This window comes from Astatotilapia calliptera, chromosome 9 (assembly GCF_900246225.1).
Source record: "Astatotilapia calliptera chromosome 9, fAstCal1.2, whole genome shotgun sequence".
NCBI lineage: Eukaryota > Metazoa > Chordata > Actinopteri > Cichliformes > Cichlidae > Astatotilapia > Astatotilapia calliptera.
This window is the reverse complement of record NC_039310.1, coordinates 32703769-32725312: the sequence shown is the minus strand read 5'-3', so window position 1 is coordinate 32725312 and position 21544 is coordinate 32703769. Positions and strand designations below refer to the sequence as shown.

Here is a 21544-nt window from a genome sequence, read left to right as displayed (position 1 = left end):
CCACTAGAATCAAAGAACTGATCCTGAGACCACTGAAGTGTGCTGCCCCTGCACCTTTGCTCCACATTAGTGCTGTCAGCGTTAATCTCGTTAAAATGACATTAACGCCATAACTGCATCAACGCAGCAAATTTCTGTTAAACAGCTAACCGCACTAATGTGTCGACACCTTGCAGCCCCACGCTGCATTGCCGCATTAATGCAGTTATGGCGTTAACATAATTTTAACGACATTAACACTGCCAACACTACTCCACATACAAATTCTGTCCACGATCAGTGGACAAAGGGCTGAGCAAGCATTGACTGAAAGTGTCAGTGCTTGTTTGCCATTTTTGCAAACAATTCCTTTATCGATTCCAGTCGCCCCGAATGACGTCACCACGTTGCGGAGCGTCATTTACCTGGCAGGAAACACGGCGGCTCAAACGCTCAAAAGTTTGGTTATACTTTACGAGAACGGATGACAACAGGGCAACTTGCAATACTTGCAAAGTAGATATTTAATTTAGAAATAGGAGGAAACACTACGAATATGCAAAAGCATTTGCTCACAAAACACGCGATGACCTTAAATGAATGTCGTGTTTTAAATTCCGCTCCGGACTCGTGAATCTCAACCCAGCAGCAGCGGTAACGTTTGCACGTCCTCTCCCGTTAATGCGGCAGGTAAATAATCAACTAACAGTGCATATTATGTTAGTGCGATTATTATTACTTATTACAAAACCTGCCATTACTGTGCATTTAGGTGACCAGTTCTCGCTGCAGTCTACCGTTAGCGTCTCCTTTCAGGCCAGGATAGACGAATGTCACCGAGCAGTGACTCAGTTTGTGGTCAAAGGCTTGCACCCATTTGCCACAGCAGATGCCCCCGATTTTCGATAAATGAATGTGTTTGTAGGCAGGGACATTACTGGATATTCTTGTGTAATTGCTACAGAATAATGTATGTTATACTTTGTTATTGCTAAAGAAGAATATTTACTTTATTATTTTACATTTACAATATTTTTTCCTGGGGACCCTGTGACGCCCCATCGAAGAGCCGTAGGCTGGATCTCTTAAGATCTCACTGTTGGGTTTGTAAGGCCATGTTACTCCTAAATTTCTATCTTGTTCAAAGAGAAGATAAAAAAAAAAAAAGTTCTAAGCTAATCGACCTTAGTGTTCTCCTTTTTTTTAAAAAAAGAATCGATAAGAGAATCAATAAAGAATCGAATCGTTAAACAGAATCGAAAATGGAATCGGAATCGTGAAAATCTTATCAATACCCATCCCTACTTAGGACTTAACCAAGACAGAACCAGAATCAAAACTAGATGATGGTAGCACTGAAAATCATCATATACCTGCACTACACTTATTTTTTAATTCTACCAAAGTCCACTATTTAGATTCAGAAAGGTTTATATAATTATTTAGCCTTGTTGTGCAAACAAGCCTGCATAACTTAATAAATATAGAATTTGAAAAATAACAAATGGTGTCTAAAAAGTTACACTAGGTACGAGATACATGTTCTGATGAGTTTTGGCAAACAACCATTTGACTAACATGTGTGTCTCACCTGCTCTTGTTCCATCTCTGTTCTGTCCTCATTCTCCATCTCCCTCTCTGCTCCTCTCTGTCTCTCTCTCTCCCTCTCTCTCTCTCTTTGTGTAAGAAAGCAAGTCCGTCGAGACTAAGACAAGAACAAGACAATAGTCCATTGAGACCAAGACCACGTGACATCCAACTCTATGCTATACTTCCCCTTGTGGGACTAATAAAGGTATATCAATATCAATACCAGTATTTATCAGAGGGTCTTTTATTTCTGCACACAGCTGCTTTCTGATCAAATCCAGCCACAGTATCTTTGTAGAACATCTGTAAGAGACACATCTGGCATTACAGCACCGACTGAGACCAAAGGGAGGGTTCGGCTGTAACATGCCACCTGCTTGTTTATGCATTAGGCTCTGTTTGTAATGGTGTAGCTATCATAAGATCTGTGAATATTAGAGTATTGCTGGACTTTTGACCAAGAGCAGTGAACACAGTATATCTGAAGTGTTTTTAAGGGTTTTTTCTGGACTCAAACTCGTCCAGGTTTGTCATGTACCGCTGATATTCCAAGGTCAGGCTCAGCCCCGCGTCGTCATCATGCATTGGTTGGTGTTCTCGTCTATTGGACAATCTGCAATGCTGACAAAGGAGCACGAACCTGAAGGAAACTTTCAGTGATGCTGAGATCAGTTTTCAACTGATTTCTGTTGAAAGCTGATGTTGGACAGACTGATTTAGACTGAAGTATTTTCATCATTCTTCTCCAACTGAAGAAAAATATGTAATAACAATGTGTAATTATTTAGCCTTTAAAGTATTTTCTCTGTCAAAGGATGTAAATCCTGCTTGAATTTTGGAGTGATGCCTTTTTTTTCTGAAAGACACAAAAAGTGTTTTTCTGTACTCAAGTAAATGCATATCAACAAAAGACAGAACCACCAGAATAAAAAAGGAGGGTTTTTTTTTTCCGAATTCTTTCCACATGAGTCTGCATTCTCAGTTCAGTTATTAAAAGCAAAAGAACTATAACACGGATAGAGGGCTAAGTAAAAATACCAAGTTTTTCAGGCCACATGTTGTAGACGCAAGGTTTTTATGTTTATTGTGCATTTTTGTGCAACACGTTACAATGTATAAGGTCGATGTTCTAAACACCATTTGTAAATGTAATACCTACAGCAAATTTGGAGGGAAAAATAAGATAATAATAATAATAAGACTTTTGACTTTAAGTTCAAATTATTGCCAGGTAAACCTCCATCTGTGCCACTGAAAACAGTTCATCTGACTTTGATTGCAAACATGTTTCCATTTGTCACTTCGGTCTTTACTCTAACATACAGGAAGATCGAGAAAGAACTGGAAAATTAATCAACTGAGCGGAAATGTGTACGTGTGGTCACATTCATCAGCAGATGGTTCGTTTGCTTTATTTGTATTTGTAGCATTCAGCAGCTCATCCATCTTAAAATGTAAAACTTTCCATGACAGACAACAGAAACATTCCAAACAGTGGAAAGATGAATTGTGCATCAGTCAGTTGGATTGCATGATCAAGAGACACAACATTACACTTACTTAATAACGTGATAACTTTTTTTTATTGGGTGATGCCACTGTAGCTACATCTGTCTCATATATACAGTCTATCACAGAATTAACTTTTATAAAAAAAGCTCAGCAACATGGTGTCATGTACTGATATGGCTATGTCTTAATGTGATGACTTTTGAACCGGATGTTGTTGTCCGGAAGGAGGCCCCATTAAGTGGCTAGTTGTCAGATCGACTGTATTGAATAAAGCAAGAGAAAGACCGTGCTTTATGTCCTGATTTAATTCAGGGTGCCCTGCCTAATTCAGTAATAAGGCGGGCACACAACAATGACGACAAAGATGACAGGGACCTGGATTTGTTTTTGTGAGAAGCAGACCCGGCGGCGGCATGGTGTTAGTGAAAACTTCGCTACGTGGTCTAACATGTAAAAGTCGGGCATTCAACCGTTCGCCTGCTACACTGACCCAGCTACACTCGGACCAAGATGGACGCGGTGGTTAACATCCTTCGAGTTGTTTGCTGATGGGAAAGGTCTTATTTTGACGGATAATGCTACAGATGTGGTCAGACAGCGGAGACGCGCTCTTCTACTGCACTTGGCCGGGCAGGACGTCTTCTCCACTCTACCACAGACGGGAGAGGCGAAGGACTACACCGCGGCGGTGACGGCGCTCAACACTTATTTTGTTCCTCAAGTGAATTTTGCATATGCACGCCAAACTTTCCACAAATTGTCCCAAACACCAGGTGAGACTGTGCAACAATTTTGTACATGTTTAAGGCGAGCTGCAAAGGACTGTGACTTTCAAGCTGACAATGATAACCAGATACGGGACGCTATTCTGAGTAAATGGCTTAACCAAACTTAACTTACAAATACTATCAGGCTGATCCTGTCACGATTTGTTCCCCCAGTTCAAATCACGGACAAACAGTATCCCACAGCTGTTCATGTTTTTAAACCCATTAAACTCCACAGCAGGTCCCAAAGTCAAATGATCACTGCAGTATTACTGAGAGCTGAAAAACTGTCTAAATTCTTTCATCTATAATAAAATGATCCGTGTGGCTTCTCTACCAGGTGTAACAATTAAGTTTAACATCCAGGCATCCATGAAAATGGAATTTATGACATTAGAGAGTTAGCTCACTAGCTTCCATCTAAGCATGTTCTCACTGAGGGATTTATGACACAAATTAAAATGTACAGCTCTGCTATCACTTCCAACATAAATGAAGACAGGAAAGTAAAAAGCAGTGACGTTTGTAGGGTTACTGAAGTTGGGCTAGCTGGTAAGATGTGCTACGTGAGCGCTAACGCGACAAAGCTATGTTAGCATAACATAAACAATAAAGCTGGAGGACGTTTTTCTACTCAATGAAAGTTAACGTAAGTGTTCCCAATGGTTGGGGGGAAATGCAATGGCATGGCAGGATACTGTAAATAGACAAACCGTCAGTCAGGAGAACCACAGATATAATCTGTCTGTGAAGGTTCTCAGTCATCCAGGTCATTGTAGTCATCTGACCTCAGGAATTCGCACAATAAGGTGGGGTCAGATGGCCCAGGATGTGAGGTCACATCCTGGGCCATCTGATCTCAGGAATTCGCATGATAAGGTGGGGCCAGGTTTCACAATGAGCTCACCCGAAACTCTGGCTGATTGGGACCCACACCCAGTTTCACACCTTGGCTCAGGCGATTAGAGGATCATCAGGGGGTCCTTTTGTCCCTGTGTGGGGGGAAACTCCCACTAGTTTTATATCTGGGACTCTCCACCATTTGACCTTAGAACTGAAGAAGCTTCTCGGATGAGAGGTGAAACGTCTTCAAGCAACTTAAAGAAGTCCAGACGCTTTTCTTTGCAAGCTCCTTTGACCACAGAGATAATCCATCCACAATACGAGGTTACTCATTAATATACTGCTGCATGGGAAAATCCATTATGTATTTTAGTCATGTGACCAATTAAACTAAGGTAGCGGAGGGCATTACACAGCAGTTATTTGGTTTGCTCTCAATTTTGACAGCCCTATAAACTGAGCTTTAAAATGATTAGCGGTAATAAATATACATTTACATATACATATTCCTCGGACGGTAAACTAAAAACTAATCTGTGTTGGCATTTTATTTGTTTTTCAGTTTATTTGTGAGGGAAAAGAAAACAGCCAAGTCTCCTCCTCTGATAAACCTCCATTTGAAAAAGGTTCATCTGACTCTGACTGTAAATAATTTTTCATTTGTCACCTCAGGCTTTACTCTGAAATACAGGAAGGGAAATCGTGGCTCAAATAATTACCTATGAAACCATTTCTTTATTTTTCACACCAAACTGTTTTGTAAGACAAACTTTACAGAGTTCATTGAATACAACTAATAACTTGAGCTTTCACAACAGAGCAATAAAAAAATCCAACAAATTAAAAACAGAAAATAATAAAATTAATCATTGATTAAAATCCAAAATGATGAAACTCCAGCTGGATTATTGTAATGGTACAAATCAATGTTAATTATCTCCTAATACTCATAACAACAAATCATAGTGTTCTCTTTGAGAAATGTAGTTTCTCTCATTTAATATACAATAATAATAATAATGACTCACGAGGCCTCTAATTATAAGTGTTAGCTGGTTACAGGGGTGGATCTAGAGAAATTTTCTTAGGGTGGCATAGAAATCAAATGGGGTGGCAAAATCAGAGTCTTCTTTTTGTCAAACACATACGCAGGTGGTTACATATGGTTAAAATGAGTCAAATGCAGTAAGTACACACGTTTTTCATATAAATATAGTCTGTAACTCAATTATTGTCTGTAGCCCACATAATTAAACACTTTAGTTACATAAAACAAGTGAGTTTTGATTGTATGTACTGTACAGCCTGTATAATAAATACATATGTAGCCCAATAAGTATAAAATCCAGAAAGCTACACAACATGGGGCGGTTGCTTTACAAACACAGGTCTAACTTAAGTTTCACTGTTTTTTGTTAGAAAACAATCACATTGTTACAGCTTAAACCGTCATGAACAAAAATTTAAACCTAATTTTTCATGATTTGTTGGATGAACCCACTGAGGTCTGAAATACAACCGGCCATGTTTGACTCCTTTTGAGTTTACGTTTGTATTTCACCCTCAAATTGTTTTATTTTATTTCCCCCGTTGCCTTGTTTGGTGTCATTCTTTTCAGCTCAACTGAATTTAGTTGTTTTTTTCACTGACATACTGCAATAGTATTAGTGATCTGAAATCACACAAAGAACTTAAAATCCTAGTAGTATTTTTTACTGTAAAAAAAAACAAAACAAAAAAAAACAGACATGTTGAGTAAATTTTCATAACTTGAAATGCAAATGTAAATTGTACATATTGTAAACATATACAACTATCTATCTAAAAATGCAGCCAATACACTTGCCGGTTTTTTTTTTCCATTTTGTACAACCATTTAAAAGTATTACTAAAACTAAAATGAGAGAACAATCAGGTGTTGCACTAAGATGCCCCACAAATGATGTGTGCCAGTTAAAAAAAAAGTTTTTCCACCAAGAGACAGGAGAACAGCACAGGGACAAACCTGCAGGCCTGACAACAGGAGGTGTATCACTCCGCTGGTTTTCTCCTTAGTGGCAGTGTTTACATTGCAAATGTGCCTTTGTGACATTCATTAGTGCCCTCACTGACACACAAAACAAAACGACTACACAACAAACTAACTACACAAGACAACACAACACACTAACTATACACTCCACACTAAACGTCACAAATCTCCCACATCTAAAAACTCTCTCTCTCTCACTCTGTCTCGCTGCCGTTGCTCCCAAAACTCTCCCTCTTCCTAAACAACCAAATCCTACGTGTTGCCTTTTTTTTTTTAAATTGGTCGACATGGTACATTTTTCCCCCGATAGGAAACAGGTGGCTTTTTTTCCCCCTTTCTTTACTGTTTTCGCGCAGTCTTTAGAAAACGCTTAAAAAACACACACATAAAAATGTGACGACAGTGTTTAGAAAAAAAGCGTGGCTGATATATATGATCATAACTCTGGATTTACTGGCCTGTAATTAAAATTAAAAAACTTTGAAGTCCGAACTTTCAATATGGGCTGAAATAGAGACTCAGCGTGGCTGCAGCTTGTTGCTGTGTCAGCTTACATCAGTCATGTGATTTGGAGGTGCAGCGTGTCCGTGGACCACAGAGGGTTAATAACACTCACCTTGCTTCCATTTCCAGAGTGTAACAACCGACCACCTGTGTGAAATCTGAAATTCCCATGGTGTTATTCAAACTGTGCTCCGACACAATCATAAGCATCGCTGGCTACTGAAAACAAGAAAAAAGCCGGTCCTGCTGTGGGCTGAACCATTTGTTACTGGTGAAGGGGGGGTAACACTATAGAATATATTCAGTTTTAGCATTTATATTCACTGTTGACAGTAACTACGCTTAAAGTGTTAATGCTATCTTATTTTAATAAACAACACTGTCATATGCAAAACCTTAGGCCCCCTCCTCGATTCAGAGATGGTCGTTCCATTTTCACGTATATCCCTATTCTCTGCGAATGGTACTCATGGCCATTGATCAGTGGTTGTAAGAAAAGGAAAAAATCTTGGCGTAGATATCTATACTTGCAGATTCATAAATTTAACATCCAGGATTATTCACTGTCTCTTCAGATCCATTGTGATCCAGTGATTTCAGTCCTGCATGATCACGCTGATGTTTGCACAGAGCAGAAAATGAAGTGAATGTTTTTGCACATTAGTAAGAGTAAAACTATTTACAGCGTGGGATCGTTCATGTTTGGAGTATGAACTGAGATTCTTGAAGCTGCTTTTTAACCCCACTGTGACAGAATTCATGTCTTTTTAATTCACTTGATGTGGGGAAGCTTTTCCCACATTCTTTGCAGTAGCTCATTTTGTCACCACTCTGTGTACGTTGATGTCGTTTTACACTCCATTGCTGACTGAAACGCTTTCCCACCACCACAGTGATGACAGGGTGGAGAACTGGATCCATCTGTGTCGCTCTGCTTCTAAACAAAGACACACAGACAGTGAAGGTCAGGCAATTCCTTCAACATTTTTATCCCGAATATTGCCTGAAATAAAGAGCATTTCTGCAAACATCCACATTTTACTGTTTACATTATAACGCTCAGCTTACTGGGCGAAAATGACTTCATTTCTAGGTAATCTACTTAATGGGAAGATTGGTGGTTAAATCCCTGGATGTTCTACTCTGCATGCCACAAGATACTGACCCCAAGCTGCTCTCCGATGCATCCATTGGATTGTGAATGTCAGACAGAGAGAAAGGGGAGGAGCTTTTAAAACTTTACTTTTTCCAACAAGTTTCAGGAGATTTGTATCCGATTTGACTCAATATTCTGTCCATAAAGTTTTCATGTCTAATTTAGCTTTGAAATTAACCCTCTCAGGCTCAAATTAAACTTTTTGTTGCTAATGCACAACCAAGTCCTGCAGTGGTACTTCTGTGTAAAAAAAACTCATAAAATATGTATGTGGGGTAATCAGGTTGTTAGTTTTTAACTGTTGCAAATCGGCAACGGCTGCCTTGAGAGGGTTAAACTTCATTCACGTAATACTTCAAAATAGCGGCAACAGTACAAATACAAATACATACCTCACAGTAACTGCACTTATAGTCTCTTTCTGGTGTGGATCTGACGGTGAAATCTCAGGAAACGTGGCTCTTTAAAAGCCTTTTCACACAGGTCACATTTATAAGGTCTCTCCTCAGTGTGGGTAAGTTTGTGGCGTTGCAAGTGTGGATATGTTGTAAACAGTTTGCCACACAGATCACAGGAGTAAACATCATGTCTGGCGTGAATCCGTACGTGAATATTGCGGTAACCTAGCGTCCTGAAAGTTTTTCCACAAATGCCACAGCTGTACGCCTTAATTCCAGAGTGAGTAACTTGATGATGTCGTAAGGTGCTACTGAAAGCAAAAGCTTTACCACACTGATCACAGCTGTACGCCTTGATTCCAGAGTGAGTAACTTGATGATGTCTTAAGGTGCTACTGCAACTAAAAGCTTTACCACACAACTCACAACTGTATGGTTTAACTCCACTGTGGATGACTTGGTGTCTTTTTAAGTTTCCAGCCTGGGTAAAAGACTTTCCACACAACTCACACATGTACGATTTAACTCCACTGTGGATGAGTTGGTGTTTTTTCAAGTTTCCAGGATCATTAAAAGACTTTCCACACAAGTCGCAGCTGTATGCTTTAAATCCAGAGTGAGTAACTTGATGACGTTGTAAGTGGCTACTGCAAGAAAAAGTTTTTCCACACTGATCACAGTTGTACGCCTTGATTCCAGAGTGGGTAAATTGATGACGTTGTAAGCGGCCACTACAAGCAAAAGTTTTTCCACACTGATCACAGTTGTACGCCTTAATTCCAAAGTGAGCAACTTGATGACGCTGTAAGCTACCACTGCAAGTAAAAGCTTTACCACACAACTCACAGCTGTACGCTTTCTCTTCACTGTGGATGAGTTTGTGTGTTTTTAACCTTCCAGGATGGGTATAAGACTTTCCACACAACTCACAGCTGTATGGTTTAACTCCACTGTGAATGACTTGGTGTGATTTTAGGTGTCCTTGCTGGGTAAAATTCTTCCCACACAAGTCACATCTGTACGGTTTATCTCCACTGTGGACCAGTTGGTGTGCTTTAAAGTTTCCAAGATGGGTAAAATTCTTCCCACACTCATCACAGCTGTATTTTTTCTCTCCCTTTATTCTGTGAGGTTTGTCGGCCTCCTGAGAGCGCTGACTTCTCGCTCCGTGTTGGTCCTGCAGTGACTGAGATACAAACAGAGGCAGTGAGTGAAATGCAGTCATGGACTAAACTGAAACTGCCTCCATTAGTGGGATCCAAGATGTCAACAAACACATTGTAGGTGGATTACTTGGTGTGTTTTTAAGCTTGTCCAATCTGGACAGAATCAACTTTTTGGAGACATTGTAGGTGTGCTGTGCCCCAGTCTAGGGGTACAGGACCTGTCATGTGCAAGACTGATTACTTGGGGTCGAAACTTTTGTGATACAACTACCTGTTGAAATACATTCCACCCAAGATCACTTGATGAGGGAGGGTGCCATTTACGCATTAACACGTTGTTGCCAATGCTGTAAACATGGGGGTTTGCTCGTTGGAATTTACAGCAAGTAAACATTTGGCCAGAGTTGGATCATTCTGTTGCACATGGACAAAATCTGCTTTACTTGCCTCAATAGACAGGTCAGGTGTAGCAGGTAGCAGGCTATCAGACACACATTTTTCTTCTTTTTCCACAGGTGGCTCAGCTTTCACAGGATCATCTTCAGAACACAGGAAAGAGTCAGACAAATCAACATCACTGTATCTGCGCTTATACACACATGTGACGACACAGGCAGGGAAAACAGAGGGCAGACTGCCAGCAGCAGATTCAGAAACAAAAACCAAATCATCGATGGGGTTTTCAATTACCTCGGAGATTGGGAAAATCTTTCCATTTGCTAGATCATTCCCCAGAATATTAGTAACTGCCTGTACGTGCAAGCGAGGGCGCACCCCAATTGCTACCGGGCCCGAAACGAGAGGTGACTGTAGGAAAACGCTGTGTAGCGGAGCCCGTGACACACACATACATCTCCACTCCCCACACGAGAGCATCAGCACCACAAAACGAGTTACTAGAAAAAGGCAACGCGCTATCCAAAATGAGAGACTTGGTAGCCCCAGTGTCACACAAAATCACAATCAGCACACGATCCTCCTCTTTTCCAGTAGGTGAGGCGAACGCTTTTGAAAAGAAAGGTCCGGAGGATCCGACGGGATTAGGCATAGAGACCAACCGACTCAAACCTGGAGAAAACCAACACTCTTTGGTTTTCTCCAGGTTTGAGTTTGCTCTTAGGGACGAAGTGATAGACAATTAGCAATGACATGGCTGGTGTCATGGCAATAAAAGCATTCACGAACATTCATGGGAACTGGATCAGGGTGTGTTTGATGTGCAGGAGAAACCCTTAAGCTCCTCGCAGGCGCAGACAACGGAGTATATTCACACAGCTGAAAATGTAGCGCAATGGGTCAACAGAAACTCATCTGCGAGAACAGCAGCTTTACACAATGAATCCACCTTTTGCTCATTGAGGTACATAACAACATTTTTTGGAAGACACGTTTTGAATTCTTCCAACAGAACCAATTGTCTTAGCTAAGTAAAATCCTTCACTTTACTTGCACCTAACTACTTATCAAACTTATCTACATGTGTTTGGTTGGCAGATTTTTCGCAGGACCGAAACATTTGGCAACATGCCTCATGAACTAACTCAGAAAACACTAAAATAGTGGATTTCACAATTTCATAATCCCGACTGTGATCAATGAATAAGCTCGTGCACACTTCTTGTGCTTTCCCCACCAATTTGTACTGCAACAACAAACTCCACACATCCTTGGGCCATTTTAAAGTGGTTGCGATGCGTTCAAAGGCATTAAAGTAAGAGTCAACCTTACTTTCTCTGAAAGGTGGCACTAAGGCAATTTGCTTTCTTGCATCAAACTGGTCAGAGGAGAATCAGTCAAGTTTTACTCACATTTTTACTCAATGGGGTAGAGGTAACATTGCTCCATAGGCCTTATTCGGAGATGCAGTAGCTCAACTTCTTTGGCTTTAGCCTAAAGCTCCACCTCTTTCAGGCAAAGGGCAAGCTTAAGATCATCCGTAATCAATTCTGGTAATTGTCTGGCCAGGATAATGTTTGGGACTTGAACGGCAGCAGGAGCCTCCATCCACCACCAAACCTCCAGACGCATCAACCGGTCGAAGTTTCACCTTCGCAATTACCCCTTTTTCCACCATCTGCTCTGCCAGACACTGCTTAATTTCTGCTTTTTTGGATTCAAGAGGACACCAACATTAAAAAATTTGCCACCAACAACAAATCTGCCTTGGTGCATCGATCCAACTTAGCCATGGTGGGTTGATGTGCAAAATAACACACATCAAAGTAATTACAGCTAGTTTACCCATTACACCACAAGAAAGCTGCCAACCAAAAGCTGAAGGAAACCTACAAAACACAATGAGCAAAAAAAAAATGGCAAACAAAAAGAGCGTACAAGCCCCACTTTATTTTCAGCCCCAGTCTAAGGATACGCTTAAAGTCCACTGTGGATGAACTGGTATCTTTTTAAGCCTCCAGCCTGGGTAAAAGACTTTACAAAAAACTCACCTATGTACACTTTTACTCCACTGTGGATGAGTTGGTGTTTTTTCAAGTTTGAAGGATCGTTAAAAGACTTTCCACACAAGTCGCAGCTGTACGGTTTAAATCCAGAGTGAGTGACTTGGTGACGTTGTAAGGTGCTACTCCGAGCAAAAGCTTTACCGCATTGACCACAGCTGTACGCCTTGATTCCAGAGTGGATGAGTTGATGACGCTGTAAGTTACCACTGCAAGTAAAAGCTTTACCACACAACTCACAACTGTATGGTTTAACTCCACTGTGGATGACTTGGTGTGTTTTTAAGCTTGCAGGGTTGGTAAAAGACTTTCCACATAACTCACAGCTGTATGGTTTAACTCCACCGTGGATGACTTGGTGTGTTTTTAAGCTTGCAGGGTGGGTAAAAGACTTTCCACACAACTCACAGCTGTATGGTTTAACTCCACTGTGGATGAGCTGGTGTGATTTTAGGTGTCCTTTCTGGGTAAAACGTTTTCCACACAAGTCACATCTGTACGGTTTATCTCCACTGTGGACCAGTTGGTGTGCTTTAAAGTTTCCAAGATGGGTAAAATTCTTCCCACACTCATCACAGCTGTATTTTTTCTCTCCCTTTCTTCTGTGAGGTTTGTCGGCCTCCTGAGAGCGCTGACTTCTCGCTCCGTGTTGGTCCTGCAGTGACAGAGATACAAACAGAGGCAGTGAGTGAAATGCAGTCGTGGACTAAACTGAAACTGCCTCCATTAGTGGGATCCAAGATGTCAACAAACACATTGTAGGTGGATGTTGGTGTGTTTTTAAGCTTGTCCAATCTGGACAGAATCGACTTTTTGGAGACATTGTAGGTGTTCTGTGCCTCAGTCTAGGGGTACAGGACCATAACATAAGGGTAAGAAAGGAAGTGACCCTGCCCGAATCCCCCAAATCATACCTAGAAGCCAATCTTTGAAGTGAACGGTGGTTTATTTGTGTCTACACTGTCCATTTACAAGTGAACTAATTTACACACTATATACAAAAACTCAGTAAATCTCAGGAGCCACACATGGGTAACACAAGGTTTGGAAGCCAGGGTCAGGTCTGCTGCTGTCAGGCGCTGCCGCCGACAACTGCTGGTGTAGCATCTTTTAAAAACAGCCACATGATCAGGGGATCAATCAGCCGCCACCAGCTCTCCAATCAGGAAGGACCTGTAGATTCTTAAAGACATAGAACACCACAAAATATACAGCTGGCCAGGGCCGTAACACCGCCCTTCCCAAGACAAAACATCTCCCCTACAGATGTTTGGCACTCAGGAGTGGAGAAAACCACTTGACAGTACATCTGCTGTCACATTGTCAGTTCCTTTTTTGTGATGGATCTCCAAATTAAAATCCTTTACTAGGAGTTACCATCTCATGAGCCTCTAGTTGGAATTGTGTATTCTAGTCAAAAACACAAAGGGCTTGTGATCGGTGTAGACAAAGACAGGCGATGAACTGCAACCTATATATGTTTTAGCGCCAAAATGTGGTAGTGCAAGCAACAGGGAAAGAGCATCTTTATCTATGGTACTGTAATTTTGCTGGTGAATGTTGAATTTCCTTTAAAAGTAACCGATTGGATGATCAACACCCTGCTCATCCTTCTGCAACAGCACCTCACCTGCACAGCTGGCGCGGGCATCCACCTGTAGTTTGAAAGGACGCATAAAATCAAGAGTGGCAAAGACTGGTATTCTGAGCTTTGGCAGACTGAAAAGGTTTCTGGCATGTGGATGACCACACTAATGGTTTTGACACACCAGTGAGACTGGTGAGAGGTGCAACTACATCAGCAAACTTTTTGCAGAAACCACGATAGTAGCCAGCCATTCCGAGGTCCCGGCGAATCTCACATCTAGTGCGAGGCACACGGAAATGTAGGACAGCCTGAATTTTGGCCAGGAGGGGGCGCACCGGACCCACCTGCTTCACTAGATAAGCCACTGTGGCTTATCTAGTGAAGGTGTTGGAATGTGGCAGGGGCATTTCGAACGGCAAAAGGCATGACGATATATATTGGAGAAAGTGATTGGGAGTGACGAAGGCGGAACTGATGCATGTGGAGTGAGGGGAACTTGCCAATAACCCTTTAATAAATCAAGTGACAAACTTTGCAGAGCAAACCCTATCAACACAATCTTCCATTCGGGGGAGAGGATAGGAGTCCGGTTTGGTCAGATTTTTGAAAATCTGTACAAAAACATGGGGTTTTGTCTTCCTTCGGCATGAGAAGGCACTCCATGTACTAGAACTCGGGACAGCTAGACCATTTTTAGCAAACTCACTATTTTTGCAGTCTGAAATATTGAAAATTGACGATATAGTGAAATTCCAAACAGCACAAATTATATTCAAAGCAAAAAATAAAGAACTGCCAGGTAATATTCAGAGTATGTTTTTTTGAAAGAAGGAAGTTATAATTTAAGGGGTTTTTGTAACTTCAAAACAATGAAGGTACATACTACAAGAAAAGGCTTTTGTGTTTCTGTTCATGGAGTGAAACTATGGAACAAACTGAATATGGAATTAAAGCAACGTCCAAACATAAAACTGTTCAAAAAGAGTTATAAAAATATGATCTTCTCGATCTATAAAGAAAAGGAAAATATTTAAATTAAGTGAATGTCTCTATTTAAAAACAAACAAACAAACAAAAAATTCATGATGTGATATTATAGTATATAGTATATCAGAAATCTGTTCACTATTTTTATTACAAATTATATCAGTAAGGAAGCTGACTAAATATTCACTGATAATTTATGGCAAAGGGGTGGGATTAAATAAGTGTATACTTCTTCCCACTCCCTTTCAACATGTAAATTAATCAGAATGTTTTTTGTATGTAATTTGTATAGTATTTTTTTTCTCTCTTATTTCTTTTCTAAATGTACTTGTATATTGTTCACATGTTGAAATAAATTATCAATCAATCAATCAATCAATCAATCAAAAGTAGGAAACTTCTTGCTGAAAAACTGCGCATTTGGTAGGTGTTGAGGAACATATATGTTTTCTTAGTGCTTATTTGATTATTTTGTTTATGTATTTTAATAACAGGCCAGCTTTGACTCACAAACCAATTGCTTAGCCAGACTGAAATACTGTGCAAAAACAGGAAACTGTGAAGAACAGGAAGTACAGAAAAGCGGAACTAAGCAACGCAAACACACAGATCAAGTAGGGTTACTAAAATAACATGAGGAGCGAGGATGCAGACAGTTTTGCAGCTATAGGGTAGACATATAGTATTGAAATAGATCAAGGGACGGTTTAGTAGGGGAGGAGCAAGCGGATTATAACATAGGTGATATGCTTGTAATGTTTTAGATCTGCAGAGGGTTTAGCCTGGTGCACATCCCTTTCCGGAAAGTAATGATTCAATAAAATAATTATAAATACTTTGGCAAGTGAGTCGTGTTCTCTCTGTCCAGTAAAAGAATAAAAAGAAAAAGATTTAATAGTTCGGTTCACACGATAAGTGTGTTGTTTGTTCGGAGGATGGTCACCTACATCTACGTCATGTTCATGACAGTGGTGCGAGATGGAGTGTCAGCAATCAGGGATGGGTGATTTTTGATCAGAGAGCACAAATCATTCTGGGCAGCGTCATCCAAATGTTTTAGGTGGTATTTTAAATTCACTAATATTTTCTGAGTCGGGAGCAACCCTTAGCACAAATGAAAACTAAGTCATCACTTTCTGGATTATACTCAGATGGGGCCGCTGACACAACTACAGGCAAGGCTGATGGTGCAGCAGGGGACGAAGAGGGGTTTACACCTGCCTCGCGAAAAAAATAAGGCTTCATCAGGTTGACGAGATGAAGTCACATGACGCTTTCTTCTACAGTCTCTGTAAAGCACTTTGAATCACCTTGTTGTTGAATTGTGCTATACAAATAAACTTGCCTTGCCTTGCCTTACAGTCTGGGGTGCCTATAACAGAATCTGTGTCACAGAACTTTGTCTGGAGAGAAGATCTCTTTGAGCAGCCACGGGGACACGCACTGTGTGTTCAAACACTAGATCTGCGGGACTGAAACCTATGGACTCCTGCGCACGCTCTCTCACCAATAGAAGGAGAAGAGGCAGACCCTCATCCCACTCTCTTCCTGACTCGAGGCAGAACTTTCTCATCATAGCTTTTAATGTTTTAATGGAAACGCTTGAGCACGCCCTGTGATTCGGGATGATACACACTGGATTTTTAATGCTTTATGCCAAGCGATTTCATGAGCTGAGTGAAAATCTTGGATATGAAGTAAATGGTAAATGGCCTGTATTTATATAGCGCTTTTCTAGTCCCTAAGGACCCCAAAGCGCTTTACATATCCAGTCATCCACCCATTCACGCACACATTCACACACTGGTGATTAGGGATGGGTACCGGTGTCCGGTGCCATGATGGCACCGGTTCTGACATAAACGGTAGTAACCAGACCGAAAAGCAGCGCACATTTCGGTGCGTTATTTCAGTGCTTTTTTTTTCCTGAGCTGTGATACACTTCTAGCCAATCATTTTACGTTTCCCAGGATAGTAGGCGGGTCCAGGTACGTACGTTCAGTTAGAGCAGAGCTACAGATTAAAAATGTCCAAGGCGAAGCGGTCAATAGTCTGGCTGTACTTCACAGTAAAAGATGCAAACTCAGCAGCAACAAGTGCTTTAAGCTGATACTGTGATACTGTCAAAGGAGGTAACACCTCGTATCCGATGAAACACCTGGAGACGCATAGCGGGTTTTTTTAAAAGCAGAGAAATGCGCCGTATTTGATAGCTTGCTGCGAGACCTCACACTGTGCACGTTGGGTGGGTTGCCAGTTATCGGACCGGAGCAACATCCCCCAAAAACCCGAAGAATAGAGTCCTGGCCCCTAGCCCTGCCAGTGTAGCCAACAGGCTTCAGTTCATCTCAGAATGGTTAAAACATACCTTCTTAGTTGAGCCCTGGCTAGATGTTGAACAGGCACTATGCAAGGATCTAGAGATTTCAGACCTACCATTTATTAGCTCAAACATCAAAAGACATGAATGCTTTAAAAGTATCAACATCAGCTTTTCTCTGACAGCATGGTGGGAGTTTCTAAAAATAACGGAGTCTTCATTAATCCCATGCAAACGTACACCTATCTGGAATAACCCTGACATATTACAAAACAATAATATGATTAATTTCCCAGAATGGAGTTGTAGAGGAATTAAATACTTAGAACATATATTAGAGGGAACAGAATTTATTCCATTTGACAGACTAGTTGCACAATATGGGATCAACAAGACAAGATTTTTAGAATATCAACAAATTAAATCCATAGTAAAAAAGAAATTTAACCTCAGTCAAGTTGAATTACAAACACCACTAAGTGCGGCACATTTTCTTACTCTTAAATCCCCCAAATTATTATCTAAAATATACAGAACACTTTCTAAATTAGATGAATCAATATCCCTTCCTATTGCAAAGTGGGAAGCAGATTTATCAGTCAGCTTAGACCAAAACTTCTGGTCTCAGATTTGCTTAAAAACCTTTAAATTAATTAAAAATCCCAGTCTGCAATTAATACAATACAAAATACTACATAGAGTGCACTATACAGGTCATCGGATGTTCAAGATGGGCTTTACATCTTCCAACAACTGCTCACACTGTCAAGGCAATACACCAGACAATTATATCCACGCTCTTTGGTTCTGTCCACCAGTGCAAAAGTTTTGGCGCGAGATATGTGAAGACTTATCAAAGTGTCTGAAATGTAACATTCCAACCTCCCCCTTAGTGTGTTTACTGGGCAGCTTAGATAATGTCACTTCAGAAAAGAATATAGCCCATATGATTTTCACTGCCCTATGCATAGCCAAGAAAACTGTCCTCATGAACTGGAAAAATAAAAATTATCTTAATTCTAACCAATATAGAAATTATCTATTAGATTACATTAGTCTTGATACAGCCTCTGCCACCACATCAGATCAATTGCTCTGGACTCCTTTTATCAGCTCCATCACCTAGTGGGGGTGGGGGGTCATAGTTTGGTCCCGCCTTCACTGTTGTGATTGGTGTGGGGGTAGGGACAGGCTTAGGGCGTCGGGGGGTTCCCCGGAGGCATCTTCCTTGGGGGGTTCAACCCGGGGTAGCGGTCATGTCCGGTTGGGGGCTCTGTTGGCTCTCAGGTGACTGTTGGCTCGCGGCTGCGTGCAGCGGGGCTAGGGGAGGGTCTGTGCTGACGGACGTGGGTTACTGACCTGGTAGCCTGGCTGGCCCTGGGTGGGTCCGGGATGGGCGTGAGGTTCTGGGGGCGCTCCGTCTCTGGGCTGGGGCCCGGGCCGGGCCTCGGGGGCTTGGATCCTGGTTGGTGTGTTGCCGGGGTTGTGGGCGGGTGGGTGCATGGGGGCCCGGGCCCTGGAGCAGGGTGCCGCCGGTGCGTCGAACCACCTGGGGGGCTCTTCAACTGGTGGGGGAGATGGTCACATCTTGCAGGAGCTTTCCTCTCTTCAGGAACTCTCTCTGCAGGAGGGGGAGATACAGGAGAGGTGGAGGAAGATCTCAGCCTGGGCGTCTATTGTCTTATGTAGTCTGGAAGATGAGTGGATGGTGGGGTGGGTGCAGTTTTCTCTGTGGTGGGGTTGGGTGGACTGTCCCGGGCTCTGTGGGGCCGGGAGGCGCTGCTGCACTGGGCCCCGGTCTGGATAGGCCTGGGCCCCCTTTCCCTGGCGGGTCGCGGAGTGTGGGAGTGCCTACTGGGGTCAGCAGGGGAGCTGGCCCCAGGGAGGGGTTACCTGCCCCTCCCTTCCTTCCCTCCCCATCTCCAGCTGCCTCCCTCTTCCCGCTCCACCACAACCACCCACACATGCAGGGCCTTGGAGTAGGGGTATGTCACCAGGGTGCAGAGGAGGCTACCCCCCCCTCTGTCCCCTTCTGGCTGCCTCTGCCTCAATTTTATCCCACAACTTAGACATTCACATTATTCACACTCTCATTACACATACATATAGGATCTTGGGGGTGGGCACAATCACGGAGTCCAAATTACCATCAGGGTGTACACCTCACCCCTGGCGTCGTTGCCCACCTCTAAATACACTTAGACATTGAGGGCTATCAGGAGGGACTATGCGCTTACCTGCTGCTCCTTGGCAGGTAGCTCCATGCCCTCCTGGGTTTTAAATGCACCTTAGAACACACATGCATCAACACTACAATGAGCGGGTGGAGGGAGGTTTGGAGTCTTCTCCCACCCCCATTCTCTGCGGCCTGCTGGAGCGGGAGGGCTAGTAGGAGGAGTTGGCCGTCCGACTGCGGTCTGGAGTGTGGGGCCTCCCTGCTGCTACGGAGTCGGGGTGGTCTGCCTCTCCCCACCGCAGGGAAAAGGGTAACACCACCTGGGTCTGGGTGCAGTTCCCCCCTCCAGGGGCAAGGGTACCTAGACCCGGTTTGTAGAGTACGCTTGGGGAGTGTGATCGTGTGTACAGCGTCTCTTTATGTCTGTCTCCACGTTGGTTGAGTGTGGAGTAAGTGCATATGAGAGCATGAGGGTGGGAATGGATGTTTGTGTCTGTGTGTGCCTGTATGTCTGTGTCTATATGTCAGGCTGGGTATCAGACGCCACCTCTCTGGGGACACCTCAGGCCCTCCAAGGTTTGGAGGCCTATCTCCACCTACCACCACTTCCCCTGCCGGTGGCGGACTCCCTCAGGTGTCGGTGCGTTGGTGGTTCTTTGTGTCTGGGGGTGGGCGTCCAGGTACACACCGGCTCACTCCTTGGCGGCCGCTTATCGGGGCCTGGAGCCTGGGGCTCGCTCGGGCCCCTTCGGGGGTGGGGTGCCCCCGGCCTCTCGGCCTGGGGCTCGGTCACTCAGGCACAGCTGGCGGCCGGCGGGGCTCACGGGCGCGTCACTGCAACTCCCCCTGGCTTCTGCTCCGTGGCTGCTGAGTGAACCCTCATCTGGGACTCTCCTCAGCTCTTACTGGAACAGTGGCGCGGCTGCCCCTCTGTTGGTCTTCCATGGTCTCTTGTGTTCTGGGGGCCTCTGGATGTCTGGAGTTTTGATCTCCTTCATACCTGCTTCACACCCTGGAGGACGGGGCTGTGGCCCCCCCACACTCCCTAGCAGATCGTTACATGGAGAAACCTTTGGAATACAAGCGCTGATCCACACGGGTATGCACACGGGTGTTCACTGCTCGTAGACCCAAATTACACCTTTCTTGGCTGCTACTTCGAAGCACATCTGTCCTGCGTGCTGCACAACAACATTGAATATTTAGTATTTACTGCTGTTTACACTTAGCTAGATTAATGCGATGGTGTTGTGTTTAGTATGTTGCTTTGTTTTTTTTTTTGTCTTTTTTTGCTTGTTTTCTATTCTTCTCTCAACAGGTGATCCAGGAGATTTTTATTTTTTTTCTCCCCCCTTTTCTCACTGTCCCTCTCCCCTTCTGTTTTTCCTTTCCTTCCTCTTTCTTTCTCCCTTTCCTATCTCTCACTCATGTCTGTCCCGTCTGTAACATCTGAAAATAAAATATAATAAATAATAAAAACAAAGATCGACCAAATGGACCAATACGGCAATGCCACGATGATCCATTTGGCAAAGTAAATCCATTGGGTATCCTTGTTGGTCTTCAGACAACAATTCTGATGGCTAAAGAACCAAATGGGACAGGCGAGAAAAAAAAGAAAAAAAAAAAGAAATGATGACGGATGATGGTGGCAGCAGCCGTTCTTCTCTGCGTGAGTAGCTAATTTACGTTGAGTAGGCTAACCACGTTATTACATTAATGCATGTAAGGTGAACTAGCAAACATCATCATAGCTACATGCGGCTGTCCTCTTGTTTGATGGCAGATACTCCCTTCACCCTGGACAAAAAGGCTAAAATGACCAAAGAAAAAGTGGGAAACAGCTGAACATGAGAGGATTTTGGACAAAGTTTGTGTTTTTTTTTCCATTGTTTAAGCACTGCTTCCAGCCAAGAGTGATACCATATATGCCCTATAGCTGCAGAAAAGGCTAACATTGTTATCTTTTTACAAAAAAAAAACAAAACAGCTGAACATGAGAGGTTTTTGGACAAAGTTTGTGTTCTCCATTCTTTAAGCACCGGTTTGAGCACCGTTTAAGCACCG

General features: G+C 42.8%; 1 protein-coding gene across 1 annotated transcript; it reads right to left on the bottom strand.

The window, feature by feature from the left end:
• Positions 1-2061: 2061 nt before the first annotated feature.
• Positions 2062-14245, bottom strand: LOC113028848 (zinc finger protein 714-like). Its single transcript, XM_026179287.1, has 6 exons — positions 14176-14245; positions 14037-14061; positions 12395-13020; positions 10395-10486; positions 9945-9967; positions 2062-2170 (listed from the first exon to the last, which is right to left on the bottom strand). Exons 1-6 carry the CDS (start codon positions 14243-14245, stop codon positions 2062-2064), a joined length of 945 nt encoding a protein of 314 aa, XP_026035072.1.
• Positions 14246-21544: the final 7299 nt, after the last annotated feature.